The following is a 27,796-nucleotide window of genomic DNA, read 5'->3' as shown; positions in this document are numbered from 1 at the left end:
GAAAAGAAGCCAGAACTCAACAGAAAAGAGACACGATTCGATCAGCATTAAGACGCATGCTGGTTAAGGTAAACCGATTTTCTTCAAAAGATCTCTCCCTGAGGCAGATTGAATGCCATCCATTGCTGGCATGCGCGTTTTATTACACCGTGTAACAATTTTTTTTTTTTTTTTTTTTTTGTTCCTGGGTAGTAAGTGTTATTTCCTAATTGCTTATGCCTCAAAAGTATAGAAAATGTCTATTATTCCCCACAAACTTTGCTTTTGTGACCAAGACAGGTACATTTCAAAATATCACTATTTCCAATGAGAAAACGGGCGCTTTTGTGTCTTTTCGTTCACATAAAGTCAGAAAAAAACAACATATGAATCCAAATTAACATGTATTTATACTAAAGTAATACAAAAATGACTACAAAAGATTTAGAAGTGAGTAGTTTTTCGAGATTTACGATTATACTGTAAATTTACAGTATAATTGTGTTACATAGTGTTATCCCACAGACAGCAGATACAAAACTAGCACCGGGTAAAGAGCAACTCGAGTTTCCACCTTTGAATTCTCATTATGACATTGCAAAGGAATCAATCTCCACATTCAATGCCAATATGAACGACTTCCGCAGAATGTACCTGTGCTTGATTTGGTCACCAACAAGGTCAAGGGTCAAATGGCCCCATTTCTTTTGCAAATAGTCCTTGTAAACATGCGATATGCGTCTAGTTTTTTCAATGGTATGATTGGACACCTCAAGACACTATCGTTGCACTTTGAACGTCGTGGTACCCTGGCAACACATCCCAGGCGTTATTGATCTGGGATACCAGGCTGGTTTCTGTATGAGGAAACCACCCATCTGGATGTGAGTATCAAGCAACCCCTCCCATCTCCTAGTGATTCTGCTTCATTCGAACGCTTTTATTTTCTACCATAGTTGGTGCAAAATTATTTCATGTACGCTTAGTAAGCAGCAGTGCTCGAGCCCTCTTTAGTTGCTGTCAATAATTAGGGACTCGATCACCTTGACAGGTAATCGTGCACCAGCTCACAACACCTTGACAGACACGTAACAGTACTTGCGTGCGAACCCAGATATCAATTTCTAAGATCGCTGGTCTGTCTGTAGCCACCGTTCTTACTTGTTTCTTCCGGGAAAGAGGTTATGCTAGTTTGCCTGACTGAGCTCGCCTTAGGAGAGAAATGAAATCGAAAGAACACGGCGATCGTTTACATGAGAGTCAAGCCGCGTCCAAAATCTCTCGCACAGCTGGACACCGCCAATATAAAGACACGTTTAAAAAGCTAGTCAAGTTGAAAGCCATGCGCTGGCGCTACTGGATAACTTTAGCGCTGATTATTCTCTCGCTATTTTATGGCGATATATGGGCAGTAATTCAAACAGCAGTCTATTGTTGTTTCGGTACGATTGCTGCTACAATGACCCCTGTTACCAGAAGTTCTCGAAATGAAAATGCTACGCAGACAGAAGTGCCTGTTGCTGAGGGACACTGCACGGTAAGCTCTTAACAGATCACGCCTGAATGTGAGATTAATTATACAGAGCTGCAGGCACTCAATTTGACTGCTAAATGATACATTCCTAATAAACTTTTTGTTGTTGTTGTTTTTTTGTTTTTTTTTAATTAAGAAACTTTAAGCTTTCAGTCTATAGGGCATGCTCAATGGCACACAACTTGTAAGAAATAGCTTAAACTAAGGATGTCAGAGTAGTTTAGATACGGAAAGTGCATTTCTGATTTTTAATCCAAGTTTTTTTATGTTCTTTTTCACTTTGTACTTTAAATTCGGCTCGAGTGGTTCTGTTTCCATATATTGTGTGATACAGTAGTCTATATTATTAACCGAAAAAAAAACATTTGTATACATTTTGGAAAGCTGTCAGACCCGTCTCCAAACCTTTATATTTGTTAACACCAATAAATAAGTAATTACTTAGCCAGGCACGTTTCTATTGATAGGTAAAAACGCAATATTTCTGTTTAAACCCTTGGTATCTTTTATGTGAGACTATCGCAAGATTGTGTGTTGAAAACCACAGGATGTAGTCTTTAGGCAGACTAGTTATATCTTGCTATCTGTGTATGCACCCGGGGATAAGGGGAAACGATGTATATAATTTTAAAGCTAATACTGTGTGTTATTTTAAATGGTAAATGATAACTGCTTTGTTGTATTAAATTAAAATAAACCCCACTTGATCTTTGTATTTCCATATTCTATGTCGATATTCAATCGAACGTGTAAGTGTACAGCATTGTCTCCTTTTGGCCACCATCTCACAGCTTGATAGCAAAAATACAAAATGGATGGGAACGGTTCCGGGTTATAAGCAGAACTGTTTTTTTGTGATTTCATTCAGCCTTACTGAATGTGGCTGGCAGTGTGCATATGAAAATCCCAACACAATCAAGAAGTAATGAATGTTGCAACCCTTATATATTTGTGTTGTTTCTATAGGAAACCAGACAAGAAGAAAACAACCCTGGTACAGAGGAGACTGATTCCAATGTCAATATTAAGCAGGAGTTCCAGCCAGTGGCACAGTATCGTCACCTAAAGCAGTCTCTAAGAAAGGGTAGGCTTGTGTTTTCTATTGCAGTTTAAAACGGTTCAGGTATTTTATGGCGATGAAAACGTTGGTCTTTCAAGAGTTTTGGATGATATTGGATCTCTTTCACCCCCACAGTGTTTGAGTGCGCTTATTCCCAGTTTGTCCTGCTTTGGTACGATGCTCCTGAGCCCAGAGAGAGACAGGTACTCCACCAGGCCCTGCTACAGGAGTTCCACAACAGCGTGGATCACCTCATTCACACAACACAGCACCTGGAGACGATGACACTGGCTGTGGGAGCCATCCGTATTCTCAATCAGCATCTGCGGATCAGCAGTCTGAATGAAGGGTAAGGCGGGCAGCTCCCTCTTCAAACTGCTCTCTGCCTTATTTCATTGGGATATTATAATATTCTCTTTTATTATATCATTAATAGTATTCTTCTTTTAGGTCGATTGTCATATACTGTCAGGATAACTCATTGAGCGGTAAATGTTCCTCATTTGAGGACAGGCAACTTTGTAATTTACTTTAATCTTCTCTTTAACTATAGTATATTTTTATAAGTCTGATTTTGTTAACCGCAATAGTTAGGTCTAAATGTAACTGCTAATTCTGCAAACAAGCCCTTCAGATGCTTTTATGACGCCTCAATATAAAATACGAAACTGACATCTAAAAATGATCCATTTCTTGGTGTTTTCCTCCCCACCCTGTGATTGACCGGATGCATTGCTGCCCTAGCTACAAACACCATGTCGATATTTTGCACTGCAACGTTTGACAAACAAAACAAGAGAGATAGAGATTTACACCACGGATGTTGCACGATACCCTGTGAGTCGGAGTTGCATTTGCACCAAATAGCAGCTTTCTTAAATTTTAAGGAAGTGTGGCTTGTGCATGTGTGAATACCAGCGCCCAAATTGAGCAGTTCAAACTCTCACCATTAGTCCTGTTTAGTGCTCATGAAAAGTTCCAACATCATCACAGTGTCAGGACCAGGGCTCATCACCACACTACAAGTATATCAAAGTACCATTGAATATACCACTGCATCATAATATCAGGAGTCTATAGAATCTAAAAAGACATCCCTCTATTAAATTCAAGCTTATTAGTTACTCCTGTGACTGTCTGGCTGAATCTGATCAAACCGTGAATGCATTTATGTATGCAGCTAGAGGTTATATTGTAATACTCTATACTGTGCATGTAGCGCATTGTTCAGTTTCAAGTATTTCGGCTTCAGAGCAGCTGTTTGCGTGTTCTCAGGAAGAAGCAGTCCCAGTGCAGGGATGAAGAGCTGGCCCTGCTGAGAAAGTGCTCTGAAAGTCTGATTCGTAACCTGCTCCCTCCCTCACTGTGGGGACTCGATTATATGCAGCATTTAGTGAATGAAGTTGTATCGTTGAAAGGTAGGCATTTTCCATCTTTCATTTACACTTGCTAAGATGGACCCTTTCTGTGCTTGTGTGAACTATGGTACACTCTTGTTTTTCACTCTGTCTGGTGTCAAGTTGAGTAATTCTTGCAAAATGGAAGTGATGATCACTCCCTTATTGAGCAATGCCATGTCAAAAAAACACATCAGCACTATGAAAGATCCTAATGCAAATGGTTGAAATGAATTGTTCAGCTGTGTGAATGGCACTGTCCCATCTTTCCAATGAGACCAAGACAGCTATGGAGAATAGGGGGAGGAGGCAGTGTTTGCGTATACCTTTGTTAATTTAGTGGAGGTGTTCATACCGATGTATATCTAAAGAACCTCTTTTGTCATGAAACATATCCATCTGTCTGTATCACACTTACCTTTCAGCATACATCTGCAGAACCTCTTATCCATGGTATTGACATTATTTATCATAAGCTATTGAGCGTATCATATTCTGGGGATATATGGAGGTGTATGTCAGTCTGTCTGTCCATCCTTCCATCTTAGGTTGACCGCTTATCACATTTTCAATAAGCATTTGGTTGCCCTTTGTTATACTGTACTGTTCTTTAAATAATGTTGATACAATATATGTCACGTTCATCAACTTTCTTCGTGTAGTCTGTGGTGGGGGATGCATATTATCTGGCATCCTTGTCTCTTTAGTTTTAGATCCTTTGATTAGCATGCTGTCAGATCCAGATCATCTAAACCAGTGGGTGGTGAACTTGTTCGATGCTGCACCAGCTCAGCTGTTAGCTGTGGAGACTGTGGTGGCTGAAGCAGAAGTTAATCCTCCACAGGAGGACGAGCGAGCGGATGAGCCACAGTAAGTACAAACACGCCCATTTACACTCGGCAGGTTCCTCATGCTCTTTCAATGGTTAAACCAAAATCCTTTTGCAAAATGCATCTTATTATACATCCTTAAAGAGTGAGTAGTGGGGTTCTGGAAAATGTAGTTTTGGAAGTGCCCACGTGTTGCTACACCTGTTTAAGTAGTGTAACTCATTTCTTTTCCTGATAACTTCTTACACTTCTAGTTTTAAAGACTGTTTCAAACAGTGCTGTCAGGTCAGTGGTTTTCCTCCAGATCTCGAGGTTTCACGTTTCCGCTAAGGGCAATCTGGAGGTAGGAAATGGCCAGAGGTTTTTTTTAAAGGTACATTTTTAATTTTAGATGATTTTATAAAGGTTTTTTTTTATCTGTCTGAAAACATTTTGTTCCCTAAGATTAATGCGCAAGTCCTTCTTTTACTAAGATGTTGGATGCGCTGTGACATCATTTTCTGTTCCGTACCACATCGTGGATCGTTATTGCTGTGTTACCTGTTTGACAGTGTGGGCAGTAATCCTGACACTGTCAGTGCACTAGAGCGGACATTTTGAAAAGAGCTTTGATACAGACTTCAAAGTTCTAAGTGTAAACAGTTGTCAGGATGTTAACAATGAAAAGAAAAATGACAGGTACGTTATTTAAACAGTTGTAGCATCACGTGGGGACGCGGAACGCTAGATTTTTTGGAACCCCACTACTTACTCCTTAAGATTCTATGCAGATTCCAGTGCTGCTTTGAAGAATGTTGCTTGATTATAAAGAATACAGAATGGTTTGCGAAAGAGGCAGAGCTACTGTAAAACTGAAGAGAACGTTGAAATTAACAGGATTAAAACATGATTTTAGGTAGTCATGATTAGCTTCATCATTTTTGCCGTAATCTATAACCGAATTATAATCCCTACTGTCCATTTTTTTCACCTATCTGTCCTTAACTGTACTTCTCAGAGACCCGCCAATGGAAGAGACTGAAAACGCACCTGAGGAAAAGAAAAAGAAGATGCGTGAGTTATGAGAACAATCTGCCATTCTTGTGGGTTTTATAGAACTTGGGTTTAAAATTCCCTTTTAATCGTGCTGACATGTCTTGCAGTTTTAAAAGCATGTGTTTAAATGCAGTTAAATGTAATTTTTGCACTGTGAATTAAATCTGTTTGCTTTTTTTTTTTATTAATGCATGTTTTTTTTTTTTTTTAACTAGGTTTTTTTAAACATGTTTTCAGTAAACTCAAAATAAAGAAGAAAAACAAGAAGCAGAGCTCTCGCAAAGAAGACGCTGATCCTGAACCCGGAAATCACAGCTTCAGAAGACTGGAGAATTCACACCCCAGTTTATCTGAGGCATGGCCTTTTCTTTTTCAATTTAAAGTAACATTGGGCTTTAGAATTAGAATCCTGCTACCACATTCTTACCCAGTTACTCATGTGCACAGTAGCCGGCTTGCCCATTTAATCTATCTATCTATCTATCTATCTATCTATCTATCTATCTATCTATCTATCTATCTATCTATCTATCTGTCTATTAACGTTTTGATTCATTAAATATCAAATTAAATTATTATTGCTTGTCTTTTCATTTAAAAGCCTCCTTTTTGTTTAAATCTTTTTTTTAGGCTGATACAGAAGACCTTGACAGTGGTAGTGTTATAAGTTACACAGAGAACTTTTTTGTCTTTTCGTATGAAGTGTGGAAAGTTGGATATTGGGAGATAATGGTTTTAAAGGTAAGCCTTGGTTATCAGAAACTGCAAATCTAAAGCATTCTTCACCTGCAGAACTGCTGATTTGAGGAACGATTGAGAGTAACTGTTGGGTCATTCCAGCTCACTTGATGCTCACATAACCCACATGTGATGAGAATAGAGTGCCAGGGTAGGTGTGCACATGCAAAAGAAGAGTTGGGGAGCTCCTCTCCTGCATTGTGAGAATGTGTCTGTAGGTGGCACTGTCACGCATTGTGAGAATGTGTCTGTAGGTGGCACTGTCGCGCATTGTGAGAATGTGTCTGTAGGTGGCACTGTCGCGCATTGTGAGACTGTGTCTGTAGGTGGCACTGTCGCGCATTGTGAGAATGTGTCTGTAGGTGGTAGCCGTGTGTCATTCTGTGCTCTGTAAGATCTGTGCATACTTCACTAAAATAATACAACATAAAAACGGTGTTGACTTGCAGGTGTGGGAAGAGAATGAGGATTTGTCTTTCACCATTCACATTGAAGAAAGAGATCACCCTTTCCAGTGGAATGTGAAACAGACCCTGACTGCATTTCGGCAGCTTCTGAGTTGTTTGAAAGAGGTAAATGCAGTGGTGATTTGATCAACCTAAACCCAGCTGCAATGAGCCACCCCTGGGTTTTATTAGAGCATTTTACAGCACCTACATTGAGATCTTGAGATTGGCTCCCTAGTGCTGTAAAATTCTGTTGAATCCAGCTGCGGCTAACCCCAGCCATTTAGTCACATAAATAAGCTGCTAGTCTTAATTTTGTATTAAACACACAATGGGTCTAAATACGGCCCTTCCATGTGTGTTTTCTTCCTTGTCCTTCTATTTTATGAAACGCTGGCAAGGCGTGTGCATGTACTGTATGCCTGCCTGTTTGAATATGAGTTGAGGTGGACTGTGCGAAACACTAGCTAGTGCTGTGGTGTAACCAGAATATGAAACTGAGACACACACACACATCTTTACACCTTCTCTCTGCAATTATAAATAAAGATACATTTAAATTTTAGGCTCCTGGTTTATCGTGCATTTCTGACATTGTGGAAAGCTGGCGGCAGCCTGCTGATGACGAGTTTCTAGAAAAAGCCAGACTGAAACTTGAAGATTTATTAAAGGTAAGTGTGATCCCTGGTAAGAAGTCTGTGTGATCACAGATGATTTGATTACCGGCCGAGAGCATATCTTCTCCTCCTCAATGTCTTTCCTCAGAAGCTGGTATTGAATCACCGAGTTAGGCAGAGTGAGGAGTTCTTCAGCTTTCTGCAGCCCCCAGAATCCCCACTTGAAAGCGACGAGCCTTTCATGGAAGTGTGGAGGCTTGTGAACAGCGTTGTTTCCTTTTTCGCCCCTGGCGAGAAGTTGGAAGAGGTGAGGATGTATAATTCTTTTAAAGACGCAGTTTTATGATTGATTTATTTCTCTGCACAGGAGCTAGTGCAGAGCTTGAAGATGTGTTTTACAGTATAACCTTCTCCTACTGCAAGTAGAAGCAGAAACTTCGAACGGGTTATAAATGACACCAGTGTCTTAGAAGCAACTTTAAAAGCAGTTTAAGGAATGTGTTAATGTGTCTCTGCTTATGAAGTCTCCATGTATCAATATCACAGTATTTTATGATTTGACAATTGTTTATGATTTTCAGGACCAGAATTGTTCTGAAGACACAGTGATTCTTGATGAAATTAATGGCTTGGATGCTGCTAGCTCAGCTTTAGGAGGAGGGGACTGTGAAACTGACTCTGTCCCCATCAGAGATCACTTAGTAGAAGATGCTGGTGACTCTGTGCCCCCCCAGGCAGCTGAAGCTGGGGTAACCGACAGAGGGGGTGCTGGCTCAACTGGAGACGAGGTCTGCAGGGAGGACAAAGCCCATTGGGGAGACAAACCAAATCCGGGTCAGTCCAACATAGCGTATAGAGCCCTCCTGATTGGATCAGCTGACAGTGAGTGTAATCTGTCTGACTCTGAAGACTCCGAGATGGAATGCTGTATTAAGGATTCCGGTTCTAAGGCATCCCTTCCAAATGGAATCCCTCCATGGAATTCGGGTGATGTGGTTGACTGCAAATGCTTAAGAGGCAAGACTGAAAAAGGAGAGGCTAAACTCAACACCAGGCAAGAGGCAAAAACAAAGAAACCTGAGAAGGAAGTGACCAAAGCAATATTTGAGCTTCTAAAAGAAATAACAGGTAAGTACAGCATGATACCTTGAAATGGTCATGGGGTTATCTTGTAAGAAAGCCACAGAGAACAGTTTTATTTAACCTGTATTTTGCTCTTCTCTTTCAGATAATTCATTGCTTGTACATTGTTTTAAATTGATTCCATCTTCCTATCTGGCACCGTAAGTTGAACCAGGTTTTGTTTTTATATTGATTTGCTTATTAGGTGCTTACAACAAAGTATTTTTCCAAGTCTGATGGAACGAGTACCATCAATTCCTGTTCGCTTTTCTTGAATGGGAATGATTGTATAGTGAAGGTAACAATGCTGTGCTAACCCTTGAAATGTAGGAATAACTGAGTCATGTGCACTGGGGTTATAGGTGGTGGATTTGGTGTATATTCGTGCTGATTTCTAAAATCATTACTGCCCCAGGGATGGAAATAAAACTACAGTTGCATTGCGGTTTAACTCATTCCAGGTTTTACTATGAGCTCGATTAGCCCCATTATATAGGGAACAAGCTCAGGTGTGTCTTATAAACTCATAGTAAAATCTAGCAAACTGCTTTGCAATGGGAGTCATATTTGCATCCCTGCTTACCTTACCCTAAAATGACTGCAGAGTTTGTGACTGACTTTCCATTCTGGAATAAATGCAGGTTAATAAGTACAATTCAATGAGGTGCTTGAGGTCAGGGTTTTAATTGGTCCAATTTATGAATTGAGTGCACGATTGGAGCCAATAGAAAACAATGGGCTTCTTTGAAACTCGTTCGGTCCTCTGATCCCAGGAAGTTGTTATCGAAGCTTCACTTGGACGAGAAGCAGGTGACAGCCCACATTGAGAACCTCTGTGAGAAGCTGTGGCCCAACGGAATACCTGCTGAGCCCAGCCCAGAGAGAACTCACACAGAGAAAACCCAGACCAAAGAGAGGGCAGAAGAACTGCTGCTGAAAATCCTATCTCCATGTGAGCAATCCTTTGAGACTAGCCTAGTACTATTTTTTATCTGCACATTCTTTTGCAAAGATCCAGTGCATTGTAATGCTGGGTGTGTATATTTAAAAAAAACAAACAAACATATGTTTTAATAAATCTAGTTAAAGAAGAACATGTGTAAAACACTCTAAGTGGAACTTGCGGCTGGTTAACTCTGATCGGTGTTCATTTCACAGACAGCTTAGTCATAAAAGCCAAGCATGTGAAGAGCGTGTTCACCACCTTTCAGGATCTGGAGGCCAACAAGACGCTGCTTTATGTGAGTGTGTGTGTTTCCTGAGAAATACAGTACAAAAGGAGGCTCAAGATTTCTTTCTAGTGTGCAAGCTTCTCTATTGCTTAGGCTATTGCCATCCTCTATGTTTATTCTCCCTTATATTATAAACACCAAGAACAGGCTACATGCCCATTGTGACGCTTCAGTGTTTGCACACCATGGTGCAAACCTTTAAACCGTGGTTTAGAATACACTGCAGCTTGATTTCCAGACCTCATGCTCCAGCAGTGGACAGAAAACAGCTGGCTAGCTGAGCAGACTCTGCATCTTGGCAGCCCTGAGAAATAGGATGTGTTTGACTCTGTACAGTGTATGTGCAAGACATTGAGTTTCTGCTTTCCTTTCTTCTCTTTTTAGATGCTGTTTTTGTTTCTGTGTAAGGCACTTGTGCCTGGAGACCCATCCTTGAATACACAGACAATTCCCTGGCTGAAGAGACCCCTTTAGCTAAACCCATGCACAGGGATGGCAAAGATTCTACTTGCAGAAGACAGGGTCTATTTTAATGATCTAAAGGGTGGCAGGTCTAAATACTCTCACTTTTTAACTCTATTACCAGCTGGACATTGCTTATGAGAGTAAACACTTGTGTAGTCCCTAAGGCGAAAGATTATGATACTTTTATACAGTTTTCAAAACAAGTTCTATATTTTCTTGATGGATTATATGTGTCAAAACTGTGTGTTACCTTGCTTACAAAATGTACTGTGAATTTCTTGAGAGTTTGACCAATGGTTAAGATTATAAATCAATGCTGCTTTGTGGCAATGGCTAGTTTCGCAGACCCTGATTAGGGTTAATCTTGGGCTAGTTTACCAAAAGTAAATATTAGGCAGTCCAACACTGTAAGAAATGTCTGTAAATTCAACAGCAAAATTCTAGTAAACAGTGCAGGTAAATTGCCTTCTCTTATAAAATGACAATTTACCTTCGATTTAATAGCTAATTACCTGCATACTAAAAAGAAGAAAATATGTTTATATTTACAGAAAAATTCCTTTAAAACAAACAGTTTTTTACATTAAAGTAAAACGATATTTTCCATTGTTTTAAAGGACCACATTTCTTTAAAAAACACGGGTAGCGTTGACAGTTAAATACCGTAGATATTACATCTTATTACGTTAAAACTGGAATCCCAGAATCCTTGCAGGGCTGATTGCAAACAGCAGTGTTTTAACAATGTAGTTTGTGTTATTGTGAGTTAAATGTGATATGCGCTATACGCGAACGTGTGTCTATATATATAATATATATATATATATATATATATATATATATATTATATATATATAGATATATATGTCCTGTATTGTTCCTCAACACAAGGGAGTGATAAAATTTATTGTGTTTTGTTCATATTTTGTGTGGTGACCATCTTGTGGTAGGTCAGAGCTTGGACTGGGCTAGCCTTCTATTCCTTTTATTTACCTCCGTTCTTTGCTCAGTTCAATGCTGGCAGTAACGTAGCCTCTGAAGTGAATGCGAGGGGCGATTATTGCTCGTTGAGACTGGCTGCTGCGGCGGCGGCTTTGTAACTTTTAATAAAAATAGTTTATATGCTTTTATTTGCTGAACTTTACTAATCGTGTGTTTTTTATGATGTTTGAATCTCTGGAAAAGGTTACCCTAATGTATGTAAAACATGAAGTCTGATACTATTTTTACATGGTTTTACTGTAATAACATTATTTATACGGTAATTCGCTCACCAGATAACATTTTTTTACTGTACAAATGACGGTTATCAAGAAAGTCTTACCGTAATACTGTCATATTATTTTTATACGGCATATTACTGGCAATCCAGCTGCCAGTTTTGTTTTTTGTTTTTTTTACCGTAAAATCAACAGTTTGTTTTGTTTGTTTGTTTGTTTGTTTTTTACAGTGAAGGTTAGTAACCGCTTGGTGTGTGAAACCAGCTGTATATAACAGAGAATGCAGTGTTACAAACAGACACAAAGTTTCATTCCTTTTTAATGTTGGATTACTTTTGTACTTTTATGTATCAAAATGTGTTGTCCTGAATTTATATTAAGATGTGTATAAATCCTAAACTGTAAAATTGGAGTTGTGCGTTTGTAGTAGCTGTATTGATTATTATTATTATTATTATTATTTATTATTATTATTATTATTATTATTAAAGCTGGATTTATTTTCTTATAGTTGCACTTGGCGTGCTGAGGTTCTTCTACTGAAACTGCATAGCAAGAAAATGTTTCAAAAGGATTTATTTGCTTAAAATGGAAGACAAAACTACTGTTGGTATATACCTCAGTAGTAACTGCAGAATTATTGCCTTTACATTTAAGCTAAGATACAGTACCAGTCAACAGTTTGAGTACACCTGCTTGAAACCAGGTTTTTCATGATTATCTATGCTTTTAACTGTGTAAACTTGTCTATAAACACTTAATATTTCATTATATGATACGTGTACTTATATAAGCTGATAATCATAAGTGAATTGCATTCAAAAATTTAATTTTTAAATGAAAATATAAATCTTGTCAATTTCAATGAAATGGTCACAAAGGGGATTTCAGTCTGAAGCCCAAGTCAGTTAAAAGTCTGAAATGTGTATAACACGGTGTTAGAAAAAGTATAAAAGTGTCTTTGTTAGATGTTCTCTGAGTTAACTAGCATGTTACCTAATTAACCTTTTGTCACCAATTATTGTTAACAGGTGAGGGTCCATGATTACTATAAATATAGGTAGCATAGGCACAAGTTTGTCATTCCTGAATGTAAGGGAGCAGAAAATGGCAACATACGCTCAGTTAAGCAAAGAAAAAAAGATTACTTTAAGAAGAAGGTCAATCTTTAAGACAAATCACAAGAACTTTGCAATTGTCTGTAACTGCTGTGGCCAAGACTATCAAACGAATTGAAGAAACTGGCACTCATGAGGACCAAACAAGGTCAGGCAGGCCAAGGGTGACCTCAGAATCAGAGAACAAGTTCATTCGAGTCACAAGTCTGCAAAACCGGCGATTAACTGCCCCTGAAATACAAGCTCAGCTAAATGCTACTAGAAGTACAGATATTTCAACATCAACTGTTCAGAGGAGATTGCATGAAGCTGGCCTAACTGGAAGAATTGCTGCAAAGAAACCATTGTTAAGAGTGCAGAATAAGAGGAAGAGACTTGCCTGGGCCAAAAAACACAGAAACTGGACGTTTGAGGAGTGGAAGTCGGTCTTATGGACCGATGAGTCAAAATTTGAAATATTTGGGTCCAACCACCGAGTATTTGTAAGACGCAGAGAGGGTGAGCGCATGAGTTCTGCATGTGTGGTTCCTACTGTCAAGCATGGAGGAGGCAGTGTCATGGTCTGGGGTTGCTTTGCTGGTGACAGAGTTGGTGATCTTTACCAAGTCCATGGCAAGCTCAACCAGCATGGCTATCATAGCATACTTCAGAGGCATGCCATTCCATCAGGATTACGGCTAGTTGGGCATTCCTTCATTCTTCAGCAAGATAATGACCCGAAACATACCTCATAGTTGTCCAAGAACTATCTAGCGAAGAAGGAAAGTGAAGGACAACTCAATCTAATGACCTGGCCTGCTCAGTCTCCAGACCTCAATCCCATAGAACTTGTATGGGATGAACTGGACAGAAGAGTGAAAAGCAAAGCTACCCACAAGTGCCTTACATCTCTGTGAATTGCTGCAGAAGAGCTGGGAAGACATGTTGGGTGATTTCCTGCTGAAACTTTTTAACCGAATGCCTCCTGTTTGTGAGGCTGTTATTAAGGCAAAGGGTGACTATTTTGAGGAATCCAAGATTTAGAGACAATTTTCAATTTTCTTGAACATTGCTTTGATACTCCTTATGTTTTGTTTTGTATACTGTAACTTGTTTTCATTTTCAAGTATTTACAGAAACGTATGCGACTTAAAACATTGTCAATTATGAAAAAAACCTAGTTTCCAGCAAGTGTACTCAAACTTTCGACTGGTACTGTATATTTCAAAGATTTACTGTGATTGACGTGCAATTCAAATTGTGTATTGCATGAATGTAAAAGCACAGAAGCTTAATGTATTTAACATAATTGTTCATCTGACTGCTGCATATGTTGACTGCACAGAAGTGCAAACACACTGACACACGTTATCTGCTCCAGATAATTGGGAATTATGCTGATTAGGTGCGTAACTGTTAGACAAACGGACTGTGCAATTAACAGGTATACACTACCTCCAGCAAGCTGAGCTTTCCTGTTGAACAGCAACTAATACTGGCCATATTCTAAAACTTATCTGTAAAATGCTGAAAGTAAAGTAATGCAGCAATTGAAAAGAAAGTCATGTAACAACACTGGTATATATAACGTCCGCCGTGGGTTGTTATATATCATTTAAAATATAATTTAAATGTGGCTGTATTCTATTACAATACAAACAACTGAGCGTTACACAAATATAGATGCATTGTTGTATCCTGTAATTATGCCAAGGGATTATTATATTATCATATTTTGCAAATACTGAAAACACAGTATGTGACACGCTGAGACGAATTAGTAACAACACAGGGGAAGGCAAAAAAATAACCCGCACAGATGCAAAATAATTTGAGAACATGTAGCTCCAGTAAACTCCGGAACCTCTACGGGAATTTCACCTGACCCTGTGCACGTTTACACACAGGACCAGGTGAACATCTGAACCAGAGTTCGGAAAGGACACGTCATCGGTTCGGTTTGTTCATTAGTCGATCCAATTGTTTTAATTGCTCAGCAGAAGCGTGTAACAATAAAGTACCGCCATAATAATAATAATAATAATAATATGAAAGGGAGGAAATTGTTTCTAATGTACTAAATATCAACAGACAAAATAACTGACCTCTTTGGAATAGACACGCTACTTTTCATATTTTAAGGTTTATTGTTTAGCACGAATGAAGTTGGCGTGATACAAAGCCACCCCCTCTGCTGAGTGAAGTGGTACGGTCTGCCGCTATCCAGACTCGGGATGACGGTGCACGAGGGCTTTCTCAGCCGCTCGCTCGTGAACCGCGCGGCTGCTTGCTTTTTTTTTTTTTTTTTTTTTTTTTTTTTTTTTTTTTTTTTTTTTTTTAAACACCAACCCCCCCCCCCCCCCCCCCAAAAAAAAAATAGTTTATGTTTCATTTTTAATTTTTCTTCAAGATGTCGACCCCAGCTAGACGACGTTTAATGAGAGATTTTAAACGGTAAGAATAACAGAAAAAAGGGGATATTTGTAGAGACCTAACATGGCGACTTTTTTTTTAAACTGTGTAAATACAGTATCCGAGGGCTACGCAAATTCCGCAGCGCCCGTCACCGCGGAGTCTATGGAAGTTGCCTGCGAATTTAGCGTATCTGCGATTGCGGGATAGGGAAGAGAGTTGTTTATAACACTAGTCAAACAATGTTTTTTTTTTTTTTTTTTTTTAAATGTGTTTTAATTATTAGATTGCAAGAGGATCCCCCGGCCGGAGTGAGCGGCGCCCCTTCAGAAAATAACATCATGGTCTGGAATGCAGTTATATTCGGGTCAGGTTTCTTTTTTTATTTTTTAATATTATTGTGGTTTTATTCAGTGCCCTTTTATTTCCTTATCTTTTAAGTAGATTTTAGCCAAGTTGTCCCGGGAGAAAACTTAATGACGTTTTTGTTAATGAAAAAAAACAAAAAAACAATGACACTTCAGCTGTCTGAGAACAAAACACAAAGGAAGGTCGGGACTTTATATTTGGTTTAACGATCGCGAACAACATCGACAGCGGCATCGCCCAGGCTTCACCTGCTTCTGTGGGTGAGACTGTAAGACAAGCAAACAACCTTATTGTAGTTCAGTAGGTTTGCTATATAGTAGTTAACCTAGTATGTATACCACACCCATGTGCACTACAGCAATTACGTGAAAATAAACAGATTCACCCACACACCGCATTTGAATTCTGATACTACCTAATTTGCATTGGAGATACTAGATGGTGAATATTCACCCCGTTCCAGGGTAAAAACAAAAATCACAGTATTGAGCCAATGTAAGCTTAGGTGGTTGCTGCCACAATTGCTCATGTGAACCCAATGCAGCTGATCTTATGCGATTGCTGTGTTTCCTTTGAGCCATAGTTCTCATACCTGTGTTATTTTACCACTGTTAGCTGCAGATGAAAGCTCTATTGTTCTCTCGTCTTGTGGGTATTTGATATTGCTGTAACTGCCTTTTCTTTTGCTATATCGAAGTTACCACATAAGAGGCTGTTTTACATACTGCAGTGTTGGTAATCCTCAGGGTTTCCAGATTTACTATATATTTTTTATATTTTGTTTTCCAGACCAGAAGGAACACCATTTGAAGACGGTAAGTTAAATAAATGTGTTACCCCACTTTAACACCTTTGGGCGCAATTCAAAAAAACTAAACTAAACTAAACGGATCTGGATTTGTACATCAGGACTCTGCCTGTAATTATACCCATAGTGGTACTTCTGTACATGTTTCATGGTAAAGCATGGCTTGATGAATTCAAAGTGTTTATAGAAAAGCCTTAATTACTGTTCCTCTAACTGTATCTGTTGAGGGGAATGCTGTAATGAGTGTTGTTCCCAATCTCGCTCATGTTTCGGTTGCCTGCTGTAATGAGTGTTAGATTGTTCAGACACTTGTCATGCCCTGACTGCTCACTCTGTTCTTGTGTGTGAAACGGGACATCTTGCTTTCTGCCAAAAGGCTGAGAACAGATTGTGTAGTATCTGCTTATGTAACAGCTGTGGTAATCAACCCATACATATTTGTAACATCCGGTCTCCTGAGTAATGCCTTGACTGAACTGATTATTCCTTAGTAAAGGGATCATCAGACTAACTGCATTTAAACAGGAGCATGTAAACAGCTCATTACAGACCATGCATACTGTTCAGCCTAGAAGGCAGGATACTCGTTAGCTCTGTTATCGCTCTTGCATTCTGCATGAAACCTCTTGTTTGTTAACACTGTGTTGAAACAGTGTACTCCAGTGCACTACTGCGGAGCCTTTAAAATCAAGCCAGACAAACCGATTGTATGCGAAACACACACGGCTGAGTGGTGTGTATGCAGTGTTTGCATGGTCAGTATTAAAAGGAACTGTATCAGTTAAGTGATACCAGTGTGCACCTGTGAAGGTAACTTGCACAGTGCCAGTGAGGTACATGAAGCTGGTTTCTTTGCTCAGTGTAATGATCAAGGACACTTTAACCTCTGTTCCTGGAGGGATAGCAGTAACCAATGAGGAGGGTGTTGTGATCTTGTGTTGCCTGTGTAGGAGTTATAAATGGAACTGGCATATTGCCTCCTGGCTTGGTAGTAGCAGCTGGTTTGCTGATGTCACAATGCTATAGTTGCAATCCCTCTTGGATTAGTGACAAAACATACAGCAAAACCATATTCATGGCAAAGACGTGTCCCTACTTGTGTATTATGTGTTAGGAAAATTCCTGATACATTTTCCCTGTGGCATTAATTTGAAAATAACTGTGTCTGATTGACCCTCTTTCAGTAGCTTACAATTCCTAAGCACATACTAGTGAAGAAAATAACAAATGAAATGGACCAAAATGCAATGGTTTTAAACTAACACTTTCTTAAATGGAAGATGCAGGTTGTTAAATACGTCAGTTTTGGACTGATAAATGATGGTTTGCATTAGTTTTGAAGGCATGCTGAGCATAATGTACTAGACTTGTCCACGTCCTTTCTGCATCCTGCTATCGAACAGGAATGAGACGAGCGGTACTGTTACAGCTTGACAGGTGGCGTAAGCCTTCTTTCGTAAATTGACGGTGTGTTTTACAGGTTCCTAAAAATACTACTTCTGGCAGTGGCATTGGTGTTGGGTATGAAGGTGTACTTTACAGTACAACAGCCGTGTCTGTGCCACCATTGTAGAGCAAAAAAGTGCATCCTCTAAAAATGAAAAGCAACAGTCACTGAATCAGAAACAGGGAGCTGTGGGAACGATAACATCCTTAACTGTTCTAACTTGGATGTCTTTTAAATCCACTGAGAACTACTGACGCTCTTCCTGTGTGGCTGGAACGCCTCAGTGAGCAGTCAGAGTAAACAGGATGTACCAGATCACACACACAGAGCTGCCCCCTGCAGAGCAGGAACTGCAAATTCAGTGCTTGATGATGGGACTGAAATGCAGAAGGCTGCCTCCCAGATTTCACTGGAGCCTTTGAGTCCTTGCTAATGAATTGCCAGTGCCCAGCTAGTTCTAGAGCTATATTATGAAGTAATCCAGAGTGCCGTGTGTTATCTTGCTGTGCTCCAGTATTTAGTAAGATAAGTTTGGCATTGTGCCACCAGAGAAAAGGCTGCCTGCTTCTGTAATTGCAAGTCATTAAATGCCTTTTATTCTCCTACTGGACTTTTTTTTACCCCTAGTTAAGTGCAGTGCTACCTTTTTCTATCATATAAAAACAGTAGCTCCCATCGCCCTGTAAGTGTAAAGCCATTTCACGTCCATTCTCACAAGCAGCACAGTCTCTTAACTGCAGCGTTATCACAAGGGAGCGCTGCATCTATTGTGTACTGTGCTCCTTTTTTGCTCTTCAATTTGTTAATGCATTAAGAAAGCACCAAGTTGTTAGCAATCCTGTATCTCATTGTTTGCAATCTTCTGATCGATTGTGACATACAGAGCATGTTTTGTTGTCTGGGGATTCCATGGCATATCTAAACAATGAGACATTGTGGAACTCCTCCCGTCAGTGTCGATGTCAAGGTTGGTGCAGTAACCTCCTGGGGTTTTCTTTTTCTTTTGAGCTTCAGAATGAGATTCTGTTGGTTTTAACTGGTGAACATGTGGCTATTGTTCTGTTGTAGCTGAGACCTTGTCGTGATGTTTGCTCTAATACCGGGATTGTTCTCGTGTGTCTCTCTTGCTCTTCTCTACTTTTCTCTGTACAACTGGATGCAATCTAGTTTGCAGGCCTGTAGTTTGCTTTATTTAGAGTGTTAAGGACAGTAACATTGATATGAACATATCTGTAAAATTACGTTGTATAGCTATGTTATCCAAATGTGGTAATGTTATATTTCATGCTGTGTGTTTTTCCTGTACATTTCATGAACTGACATGTCGATTTGTTTTGAGACCCCGAATTGAATACAAATATTAGTGGGAAATTAAAATGATATTGTGTCATTTCACCTCCAGCGTGCTTCTACTGTACATACCATGAATATATCAGATGGCACACAGTTTGATTGAGTGGGTTGTAGTAAAGCAAACATGTAGGAATGTGTTAACTAACAAAAACTTGTGTCTTGATATCTAGGTACTTTTAAACTGACGATAGAATTCACAGAAGAATACCCGAACAAACCTCCCACAGTTCGATTCGTCTCAAAAATGTTTCATCCAAATGGTAAGCTACACGTGCCACACAGCAATACTTCTGTTGATCAAGCTGCGGCATTGTTTATTACTGAAATTACTCAAATTGACCTATTATGTTGACTTGTCACGTGAATGAGATGGGCTATACTGCTAGAAAAACCACTTGCTTTAAAATAACAAACTTTTGGCTTGAAGAGGTTTAGCTATCAATTGACAAATCTTAGAATTATGACCACTGCAGTATTGCATCTGACTTTTTTTAAAAATCACAAGAAATGCCCTTTTTTCCTTGCAAAGCTGCTCCAGTCAGCTCCTCTTGTAATAGAATACCTGTGGTACAGTTAGAGCATTCTGAAAACTCTGAAAGTGCTGGAATGTAGGAGTCTGTTTCCGGTGAATTGTAATACAGCTTTAACATGTTCCTTTTCAAACTCATTAACCCTTATCAGCAACATGACAGGTGGCCACGTTTCCGTGGTCCGAACGTGTGTAGACTTGATGCTCTTAAATCTGCGTGAGTACACTTCTTGGTACAGGGCCTAGGACAGGTTTTGGGGTGCTTGAAGGAGCAGGAAGCCAGGTTATTTTACCACTGTTGTTTTAAGAAGGAGCAATATTTATCATGCAGCATTATTGTTTGTTCTTTTTATTTTATAGTCTATGCAGATGGTAGTATATGTTTGGATATTCTACAGAACCGTTGGAGTCCAACCTATGATGTTTCTTCTATCTTGACCTCTATACAGGCAAGTTCACCTCCAGATGTCCTTTATTTCAAAAGCAGTTGATATTTCTGTTTTAAACAGAGTATTTGCAGATCGATGAGATTACAATTTTTAATTTTAGTCCCAGAATAATGCTGTTGCTGCCTCTTGTGACTCACTTCTTAGACACTGTGATCTGGATGTTTCTTGAGCATGTTTTACATATAAATGTGTGTATGTATTTTATTCCTTCTAAACAGTCTTTACTGGATGAGCCAAACCCCAACAGTCCAGCAAACAGCCAGGCAGCCCAGCTGTACCAGGAAAACAAGCGTGAATATGAGAAACGTGTTTCTGCAATCGTGGAACAGAGCTGGCGTGATTGTTGACCAAGGCCAGCGCATACAGTATGAACTCTATCCCGCCTCAAAATACAAACCATGACATGGAAGTATGAGTCGTCCTTGTCCTCCTCTTCTCTTCCTAGCATCACAGGGCATTATCTAATTGTTGCAAGTTAGTGCTGTTGTGCTGCCACCACATTCTCCACACCACACCACACCCCTCCTTGCTGCTTCCCTGGACAAAGCTGCATCTACATTGAAGCAAATGTACCATACCTGGGTTACTTGAGGAAAGTGTTTCCATTACATACAGCCTTTTTTTGTCACACCCCAGCCCCCCTTCCCCCACCGTATTCTCTTATTTCACTGAATATTTTGTAGTGTCAGCTGAGTTAAATAACCCCCTTGCTTCTTTGTAGGAATTCCAGTTAGGTGCCTCTGCCTCCAAGGCCCCCTTGTGGGCAGCAGCTCTAATATTGCTCTTATCTTCATAACAGTGTCTTATTTTAAATCATTGGATTTGTGTTTTTTTTAATATTTGGCCTCCTTGTCTCTCTTTGTTAAATTGCCTGTGGTATTATTACATGGATCATCCTGCAATTTCTTTGTGTGGGAGGGAAAAGTAAAAATTCACAAAGAACGGTCTGGTGATCTGTATATCCAAGAGGATTGTTTTGTATGCATTCAGACTCTTTGCCAGCATTCTAAAGATGCTGTCTGATCCATTTGCCCAAATGTCAAACTGTTCTCAAAACTGCAGTGCTTTTTTTTTTGTTTTGTTTTGTTTTAAAATCAAGGCTTTTGAAAGTAATGCATTAAAAAAAATGTAACTTGCAAAAACTATTAGGAATTGGATAAAGAAAACCATAACATTATTCCTTTAGCTTTATAAAAACCATTTAACTTGGCAGTTTATAAAGTAACCAGGTAGCAGGTACTATAGCTGAATGACCGTTTTTGTTTAATTGGCGAAAACAAAAACCATGACTGATGAACACTTGAATCAAGCCCTGCACTTACTTTTCACAAGTGAAGAGAATGTGCTATTGAGTCTCCTGTGAAGAAGTTGAGAGGGGTAGGCTCTGCGTGTGTGTGTGTGTGTAACGTTCTTGGTTGATTTGTCTTTGTTGTGTCTGTGATCTTATGCTTCACTTGGAAGATTTTATTTAAGAGTGGTTTTCACAAGAAAATGTCAGCTGTCGGAAGGCACGCTCAGCTGCCAGGTGGCACATATATACTTTTCTGCTCGTTTGATGAAGTTCGCTTGGGGTGAGAGATGAGACCCTGCATTTTGATTTGTCTGATATTGTTTCTAATGCACACATGATATTTAAGCGACTGTATAACTTTGCACTAGTAACCCATGTAAGGAACTACATCTCACTTTGTAAGTAAAAAAAATAAAAACATTAAACTATCAGTTATTGTAAGAATACATTTGCCTTGTGTGAAGGGCTACACAAAGATAATAACATTGTTGGTTTTTTTTGGAGGTTTTACTTAATAATCAAACAGTTTTTGTTTGAGTAAATTACAAAAAACAGACCTAATATACATCTATAAATGTTTATAAAATGCATTCTCTAACCTTTGTAAACATCCCATTACTTGTCTCCATATACTGAAAAAAAAAGGTCCCTACGGGTATAAACGCCATGAAAAAACTGCATTGAATTCCTGCATTACAACATGAACAGTACATACTACAATACAGCCTTCAGTAACTCAGACTACGTGTGGCCAGTGCTGTGACATAGTCTTAGCCCTACCACTCACTGACAGGAGGGAACAAACAAGACACCATAGCCTGGACCAGGGGGGGCCCATTCCACTGCAGGTTTAACAGCTAACATGAGATCATGAACGACTTCGGCGTCTGGATGCAGGGTTCATTGATTCCACTTAATAATTTAGAAAAGGCTCAGCCATTTTATCAAAACTGGATTTTGATTCCAAAAAAGAAAATCACTTCTTTATGAATGAAGATGGTCAGAACATGCAGACTCCTTTTATAGCCAGTACACATATTTCCAAACTTCTCCCCAAATAAAAAGACAAGCTGTCGGACACCATAACAAATAAAAATAACAACAACAGGAATTTATTAGATCCTTAATGACTTTTTTTTTTTTGCATGTCATCAATTTACCATCTTTTAAAATACAACAAAAACACTGTGCTCCTCCATCAGAACACATCATTAACATCCTAGAATGGCATCAGATCTACTGGTATTGTGTTACAGACCCGACCCAATTTCATCTTCCTCGAACGTCTACCATAGCTGTAAAAAGATTTCTCTTGAAAACACACTACTCACCAGTCTCACCAGTCTACTAACCAGTCTCTGGAAGTATATGCAGGTCCTGTTGGAAGCTACAAATGTTATAACCAGGTGTCAAAATTAACACATGGGAAGGTGCCGGCCTGCATGTGTATCTCAGACTGAGAAATGGATAGGAGAGCACAGGGCGATACAATGTTAAGCAAAATGACTGACTGACTATTTAATTTTAGCATTTCCTAGTAAAAATATTTTAACTTGGGAGGAATGAGGCAATTACAGCGCAAAATGTGTTTACTGAAAACGGGCCTGAGGTTTCACTAATTCGTATCGGCCAACCTGTCCTTCCTGCAAAAGCTGACCAATCAACTGGTCCTTCTGAACCTTCCGGCTGACGACCAGGAACCGCTGCTTCGCTTGTCCGTAGGACTTGCTGCGAAGGCCGTACTTCTGAGACATCTGATGGATCTGCTTGCGCTCGTCGTTGTTCAGCTCGCTGGAGAACCTCAAATCGTCCTGCCTTTCCGAGCTGGCGTAATTGCGAATGATCTCCTCAATGTCTCTCTTGTTTAAACGGTTGCCTCCCTTGTCCATGTCAAGACCGAGGCCCTCCCTGGCGAACTGTTCTTTCACTTTGATGGGCTCTGCGATGCCCTCCCCTTCTCTTCCCAGACCACCTCCTTTCCAACCCATTTTCCGCAGCAGCTGGTTGCCGATGTTGTCCTCCTTGATCTCCTGCTTCATGGCCTCCTCGGACGAGTGTGCCTGGATCTGGTTGCGAGAGATGGCCTCCTCGTTGCCCTCTTTCCTCAGGTTTGACTTCACCACCGCCTGCGTTTGCCTCAGTTTGGCCAGCGCCTCCTCCGCCGCGATGTGCTTCACGATCTTCTTCGGCCCGATTCCCGCGGCAACGAACTGGCCCTCCAGGTACACCTCGCACTTCCACCGGTGGTCCGGCATCACCACAAACCTGTAGTCGGCTGCTATCTTGTTGAACTGAGCCGTGTCGTTGATGATGCAGATGGCGTTGTCGGAATTCTCCAAGATGACGAGCTCGCTCAGCTGCCGTTTCCTGCCGGTCGACTGCTGGTGGCGGCCACCATTGACGCTGTGATGGTTTGACCTGGGAAACTGCGGCGTTGCCGGCTGGTTCTGCCGCAGCTTGCGGAGGGCCTCCTCTGCTGCCGCGTGCTTGGAGGTCTTCTTGTTTCCGTTCGCTCGCGCCACAAACTCATCCTGCAGGTACACGCTGCACTGCCAGGTGTTGGTGTTGGGGATATTTTCGAATTTGTAATCGATCTTCATGCGGTTGAAGGCAGCAGAGTTATTGAGGATGCATATGGCATCGTGAGCATTATCAACAATGACAAACGTGCTCCAGTGCTTTCTTGGGTCCGGCTCAAAATGACCTCTGGGGCCTGACTGGGGCTTTTCCTCTGGGTTCCGTAGTGCCGGGGGAAAGCTGAGATTGTGCACGTGCGTCTGACACACGACCAAGTCGTCGATATAGCCGTGCTTGAATTTGCGACGGACGACTCTCACCTCCACAGGCTTTAGAAACAGTTTCACTGCTTGCTCTGATGCACGATCCCTGGCCCCGTTTTTGCTGCCAGAGTAGCCTGTCGCCAGGTAGACGCACTGGCACCTTAACTCACAAGCATAGCCGTCCGTGGGCAGCTTTCTGTTCTTTGGGAGGTCAGCCGGAGGGATCTCTTTGAGAGAGATGTAGAAATATTCAGGGTTGGTCTTACAAGCCTGGATGCTGCGGCTCAGTATGAAGTTATAATTGGGTATGTCCCCAGAGTTCATAGTTGTGGGATCGGCAAAAGTGATGCAGACTATCGATGCAACCCTGATGATCAACCTCTGCTTCTCTTCGATCGTGGCCGAAGAGACAGGAACTGGTTTAGGAGAATCAAACCTGTTAAGATGGGAGCTCCTCTCAGCTGGCTGTTTGGTCCTGTTAAAGGCCCCACTACACTCGGGTGCTTCCTGCTTTGCAAATCCCAACCCCCTATGGACATCTCGAGAGCTGGCCGGAGTGCTGCCCCAAATCTCTTCCACCCTCTTACTCTGGGAACTCTCAGACCGCTTCGAATGATGCGCCTCATACTTGGCAGCATAGTCCTGCTGTGTTTTTGTCATGAAGTTTGAAGAGGCAGTCTTGTCCTGGTTCCGAAGACCAAAACCACTCGTGCTCGCTACTGCGCCACAATCTTCATTTGTCCCAGAGTCGAAAACATATGGAGTAGTGTTCTGAAAGCAGGGGTCTTGCGCAGGTTGTGTAGGTCTGCTGCTGTTAGCATTAGAAGCACGCTCTCCACCGCTGTCCATGTCGCTCCTCGTGTGCTTTTTCTCGTTCTCTTTCTCCTCTGTGCCGCTGCTACATACAAAATGGACGGGCTCGAATCGAGGCCTGGTGACAAGCCTGGACACTGCTGGTTTCTTCACCGGCACGTCACCTGCAAGAACACAAACCTTGTTAAGCACTTTTAAAATCTTCACTTCAAAATCTCTACACTCTGTTGCAAAGAAGTGCAATCGTGTTTATAAGGGGTTTAGTTAATTAAACAATTCCACGAATCTTACCTGTCACGCGTTCCCATTTGCCAAGTGGAACGTGCAGTTGTGAAAGACATACATGATATATTATAAAAAAATAATGTCATGTCATCACGGTAGGTAACAAAGTTCTCAGTTTGCATGAATTATTTTCAGATAGCCCCCTATCTGTTACACTTCCTAGGTCATTTTCTAGTCACAGCATATCACTGGCTGGGAATTATTACAGGGAGCTGGTTTGGTAAGTTACATTAAGAAAAAAAAAATAAGAAGGAAAGTACTGAAGATGTGGGGACAGGTTCACTCTCCTGGTGAAATGGCTAGAGAAGTGCAAGACTGCCGTACATGAAAGCAAGTCTTCAAGATAACATTTTTAATAAAACACACATTTGCATTTTTTTTTTCTTTCAGAACTGCACAGAAGACCTACGTTGCATATGGAGGTTCATGACAGGCAAGATTCACTGAACCATTTAATCAGACTCAAAGATGACATTCCTTACCACCATCTGAAGAGCTTGCTCTCTTGTTCGCTGTGGCTCCGGGCACCAACTCAAAGGAGGGCAGCTCCCCTATATCAATCCCTTCAGCCATATCAAGGACCTTTCGCATGATCTCAGGGCTATACCTGCAAGAATGAATTACAAGAGCTTTAACAATGAATCCAGTAATGCTTTACCTAGACCAGTTTATCTAGCAGTAAATAATAACACTGTAAGGTTTTAATTACAGCATGCACCGTGTGGTTAGTTAGCTGCAGTTTTCTGCATTTTAAATGTTCTTTGTTTCTGTCACAGCGGCTGGAGATGCCTTGGCATCACAACAGATGGTCCTCCCCAGGTGCCAATACTGCACAAGAACAGAGCGCCCCAGCCACACACAAAATAACAGCTTCTGTTGTGCGTGTGTGCGCGCTGCAGGGAAAACAACCTTTCTGGATCTTTGAATGAAGTTAGAAACAGCTTTCCTTTTGAGGATGCCATTGGGAAATCACAGGATGCATTACAGTTAAAACATACACAGCCTGCCATGGCTGTAGATAAAATGAGACAGACAAAAAAAAAAAAAAAAAAAAAAAACAACTACACAAATCACCATTCTATCAGTACAGAGGTAAACAGAATTAGTGAAAATGAATGCTTAACATTACCAGGCACTATGCAATAATCTAACTGTGAATTGAAACATGCCACAGTGAACAGCACTTCCTGACAACCGCTACACAAGTTGCAAAAAAAAAAAAAAAAAGGCAAGGGATATATATATATATATATATATATATATATATATATATATATATATATATATATATAATCCACTCACAGGGAGATGCTTATATGATAACCGATGAGAGAAAGGGTCTGAACCCACACGGCATCGTCGACAATCAGCGACTCAAAGTTAGCTTTGCCTCCACTAATAACCCTACCGCCAATACAAATAGCAATGGGACACACATATTCATGAAAATCTGCTCGGATACGAGAGCCCCGATTTGCAAGCCAACATATTAAAATATAAGACCGGCTCGTATGGCGTCTGCATTATTATTAAACGAACAGGTTATTCATTGAGAGTGTCTTCAATTGCGTGTGTCGATTTCCTCACCCGGTAGCGGAAGTCTTAATATGGGAGCCCGAAGCAGTTGTTTCCAGAACTTTCCACCATATTTTCCAAAACGTGGCTGTGTTGTATGATTGAACACCCCTCGGAAGACGAGGTAGTGTAGGTCCAGTTCAGGGTTTGTGATACAGTATTGGATCGGCTAGTGTTTCTCAGCGTGCTTAAAAGCAGATGGGCCGTGGTCAAATCATTTTAAAACAACATCCGTTACGTAACAAACTGCAAGATCGGAAACAATGATCCGGTTTCTACCGAACTGAACAGAGAGGCGCTGGGATTTAACCAGGGTGCAGCGATTACCTTCACACCAGTGCAAAATGATGTGAAACAGCACTGACACCGAAGCACGCAGTTTATTACACCCTACAGCCTGGAGAACATAAAAAAACAATGTTACCTGACATTATCACAGTAATGCCAGTTTGCCCTGGTGCACAGTATAGCAATATAATCACTGATGCGTCTCACCGGCATCCCAAGAAGACGTGGTTGGTCCACACCATTGACAGGGACAGCAGCTGGTCCGTGTTGACCTCGTAATCCCGTATGTGATTCACAAGGAACTGCCTCCTCGCTGCCCAGTGCTTGTCGCTCTCGGAGACCTGCCTGAACTGATCCAAGTACCGGAGAAGAGCTTCGCGGTCCCCCTTACAGGAGTCTAACCCTTCGGCCATTCGGCTAGCCATTTACACCCTCTCCGCCATCAGCATGGCTCCAGCGCCGCGGTGGAGCATGGGAAAACAATAACGCATGAAAATACAAGAATTCAACGGGATTGTTTTTTTCATTTTAAAAAACGAAATCTCATGAAATCTGATTTTTGCGTTTCGGGTTAACACCGTAAAATATTTTCGCCAACGTCGTATTTATGTATATATTTTTTATC

The 27,796-nt window shown here is 40.7% G+C and overlaps 3 protein-coding genes across 6 annotated transcripts; 2 read left to right on the top strand and 1 right to left on the bottom strand.

Annotated features, from left to right (window-relative positions):
- LOC121318841 lies at nucleotides 1-11,233 on the top strand. 2 transcript variants are annotated; one of them, XM_041255946.1, is made up of 16 exons: nucleotides 1-68; nucleotides 2,480-2,597; nucleotides 2,709-2,922; nucleotides 3,849-3,991; nucleotides 4,678-4,840; nucleotides 5,798-5,853; nucleotides 6,051-6,190; nucleotides 6,466-6,576; nucleotides 7,023-7,145; nucleotides 7,586-7,690; nucleotides 7,785-7,943; nucleotides 8,218-8,764; nucleotides 8,865-8,919; nucleotides 9,532-9,710; nucleotides 9,917-9,999; nucleotides 10,375-11,233. In XM_041255946.1, exons 1-16 carry the CDS (start codon nucleotides 57-59, stop codon nucleotides 10,462-10,464), a joined length of 2,298 nt encoding a protein of 765 aa, XP_041111880.1. In that variant the 5' UTR covers nucleotides 1-56; the 3' UTR covers nucleotides 10,465-11,233. The 2 variants fall into 2 exon arrangements, with proteins under 2 accessions (XP_041111880.1, XP_041111879.1); XM_041255945.1 differs by lacking the exon at nucleotides 1-68 and adding an exon at nucleotides 903-1,516.
- A 3,894-nt stretch (nucleotides 11,234-15,127) lies between these two features.
- Nucleotides 15,128-21,861, top strand: LOC121318839 (ubiquitin-conjugating enzyme E2 A). The gene is made up of 6 exons (XM_041255944.1): nucleotides 15,128-15,226; nucleotides 15,471-15,551; nucleotides 16,343-16,368; nucleotides 19,332-19,421; nucleotides 20,051-20,139; nucleotides 20,358-21,861. The coding sequence occupies exons 1-6, from the start codon at nucleotides 15,183-15,185 to the stop codon at nucleotides 20,484-20,486; spliced, it is 459 nt and encodes a 152-aa protein (XP_041111878.1). The 5' UTR covers nucleotides 15,128-15,182; the 3' UTR covers nucleotides 20,487-21,861.
- LOC121318837 (NF-kappa-B-repressing factor-like) lies at nucleotides 20,655-27,796 on the bottom strand. 3 transcript variants are annotated; one of them, XM_041255937.1, is made up of 3 exons: nucleotides 27,379-27,796; nucleotides 25,791-25,915; nucleotides 20,655-25,187 (listed from the first exon to the last, which is right to left on the bottom strand). In XM_041255937.1, exons 1-3 carry the CDS (start codon nucleotides 27,594-27,596, stop codon nucleotides 23,020-23,022), a joined length of 2,511 nt encoding a protein of 836 aa, XP_041111871.1. In that variant the 5' UTR covers nucleotides 27,597-27,796; the 3' UTR covers nucleotides 20,655-23,019. The 3 variants fall into 3 exon arrangements, with proteins under 3 accessions (XP_041111871.1, XP_041111872.1, XP_041111873.1); XM_041255938.1 differs by lacking the exon at nucleotides 27,379-27,796 and adding an exon at nucleotides 26,896-27,350; XM_041255939.1 differs by lacking the exon at nucleotides 27,379-27,796 and adding an exon at nucleotides 26,611-26,808.

Source organism: Polyodon spathula, chromosome 7 (genome assembly GCF_017654505.1).
Source record: "Polyodon spathula isolate WHYD16114869_AA chromosome 7, ASM1765450v1, whole genome shotgun sequence".
Classification (NCBI taxonomy): Eukaryota; Metazoa; Chordata; class Actinopteri; order Acipenseriformes; family Polyodontidae; genus Polyodon; species Polyodon spathula.
Note: the sequence above shows the minus strand (reverse complement) of the source record. Positions and strands in the feature narration are given on the sequence as shown.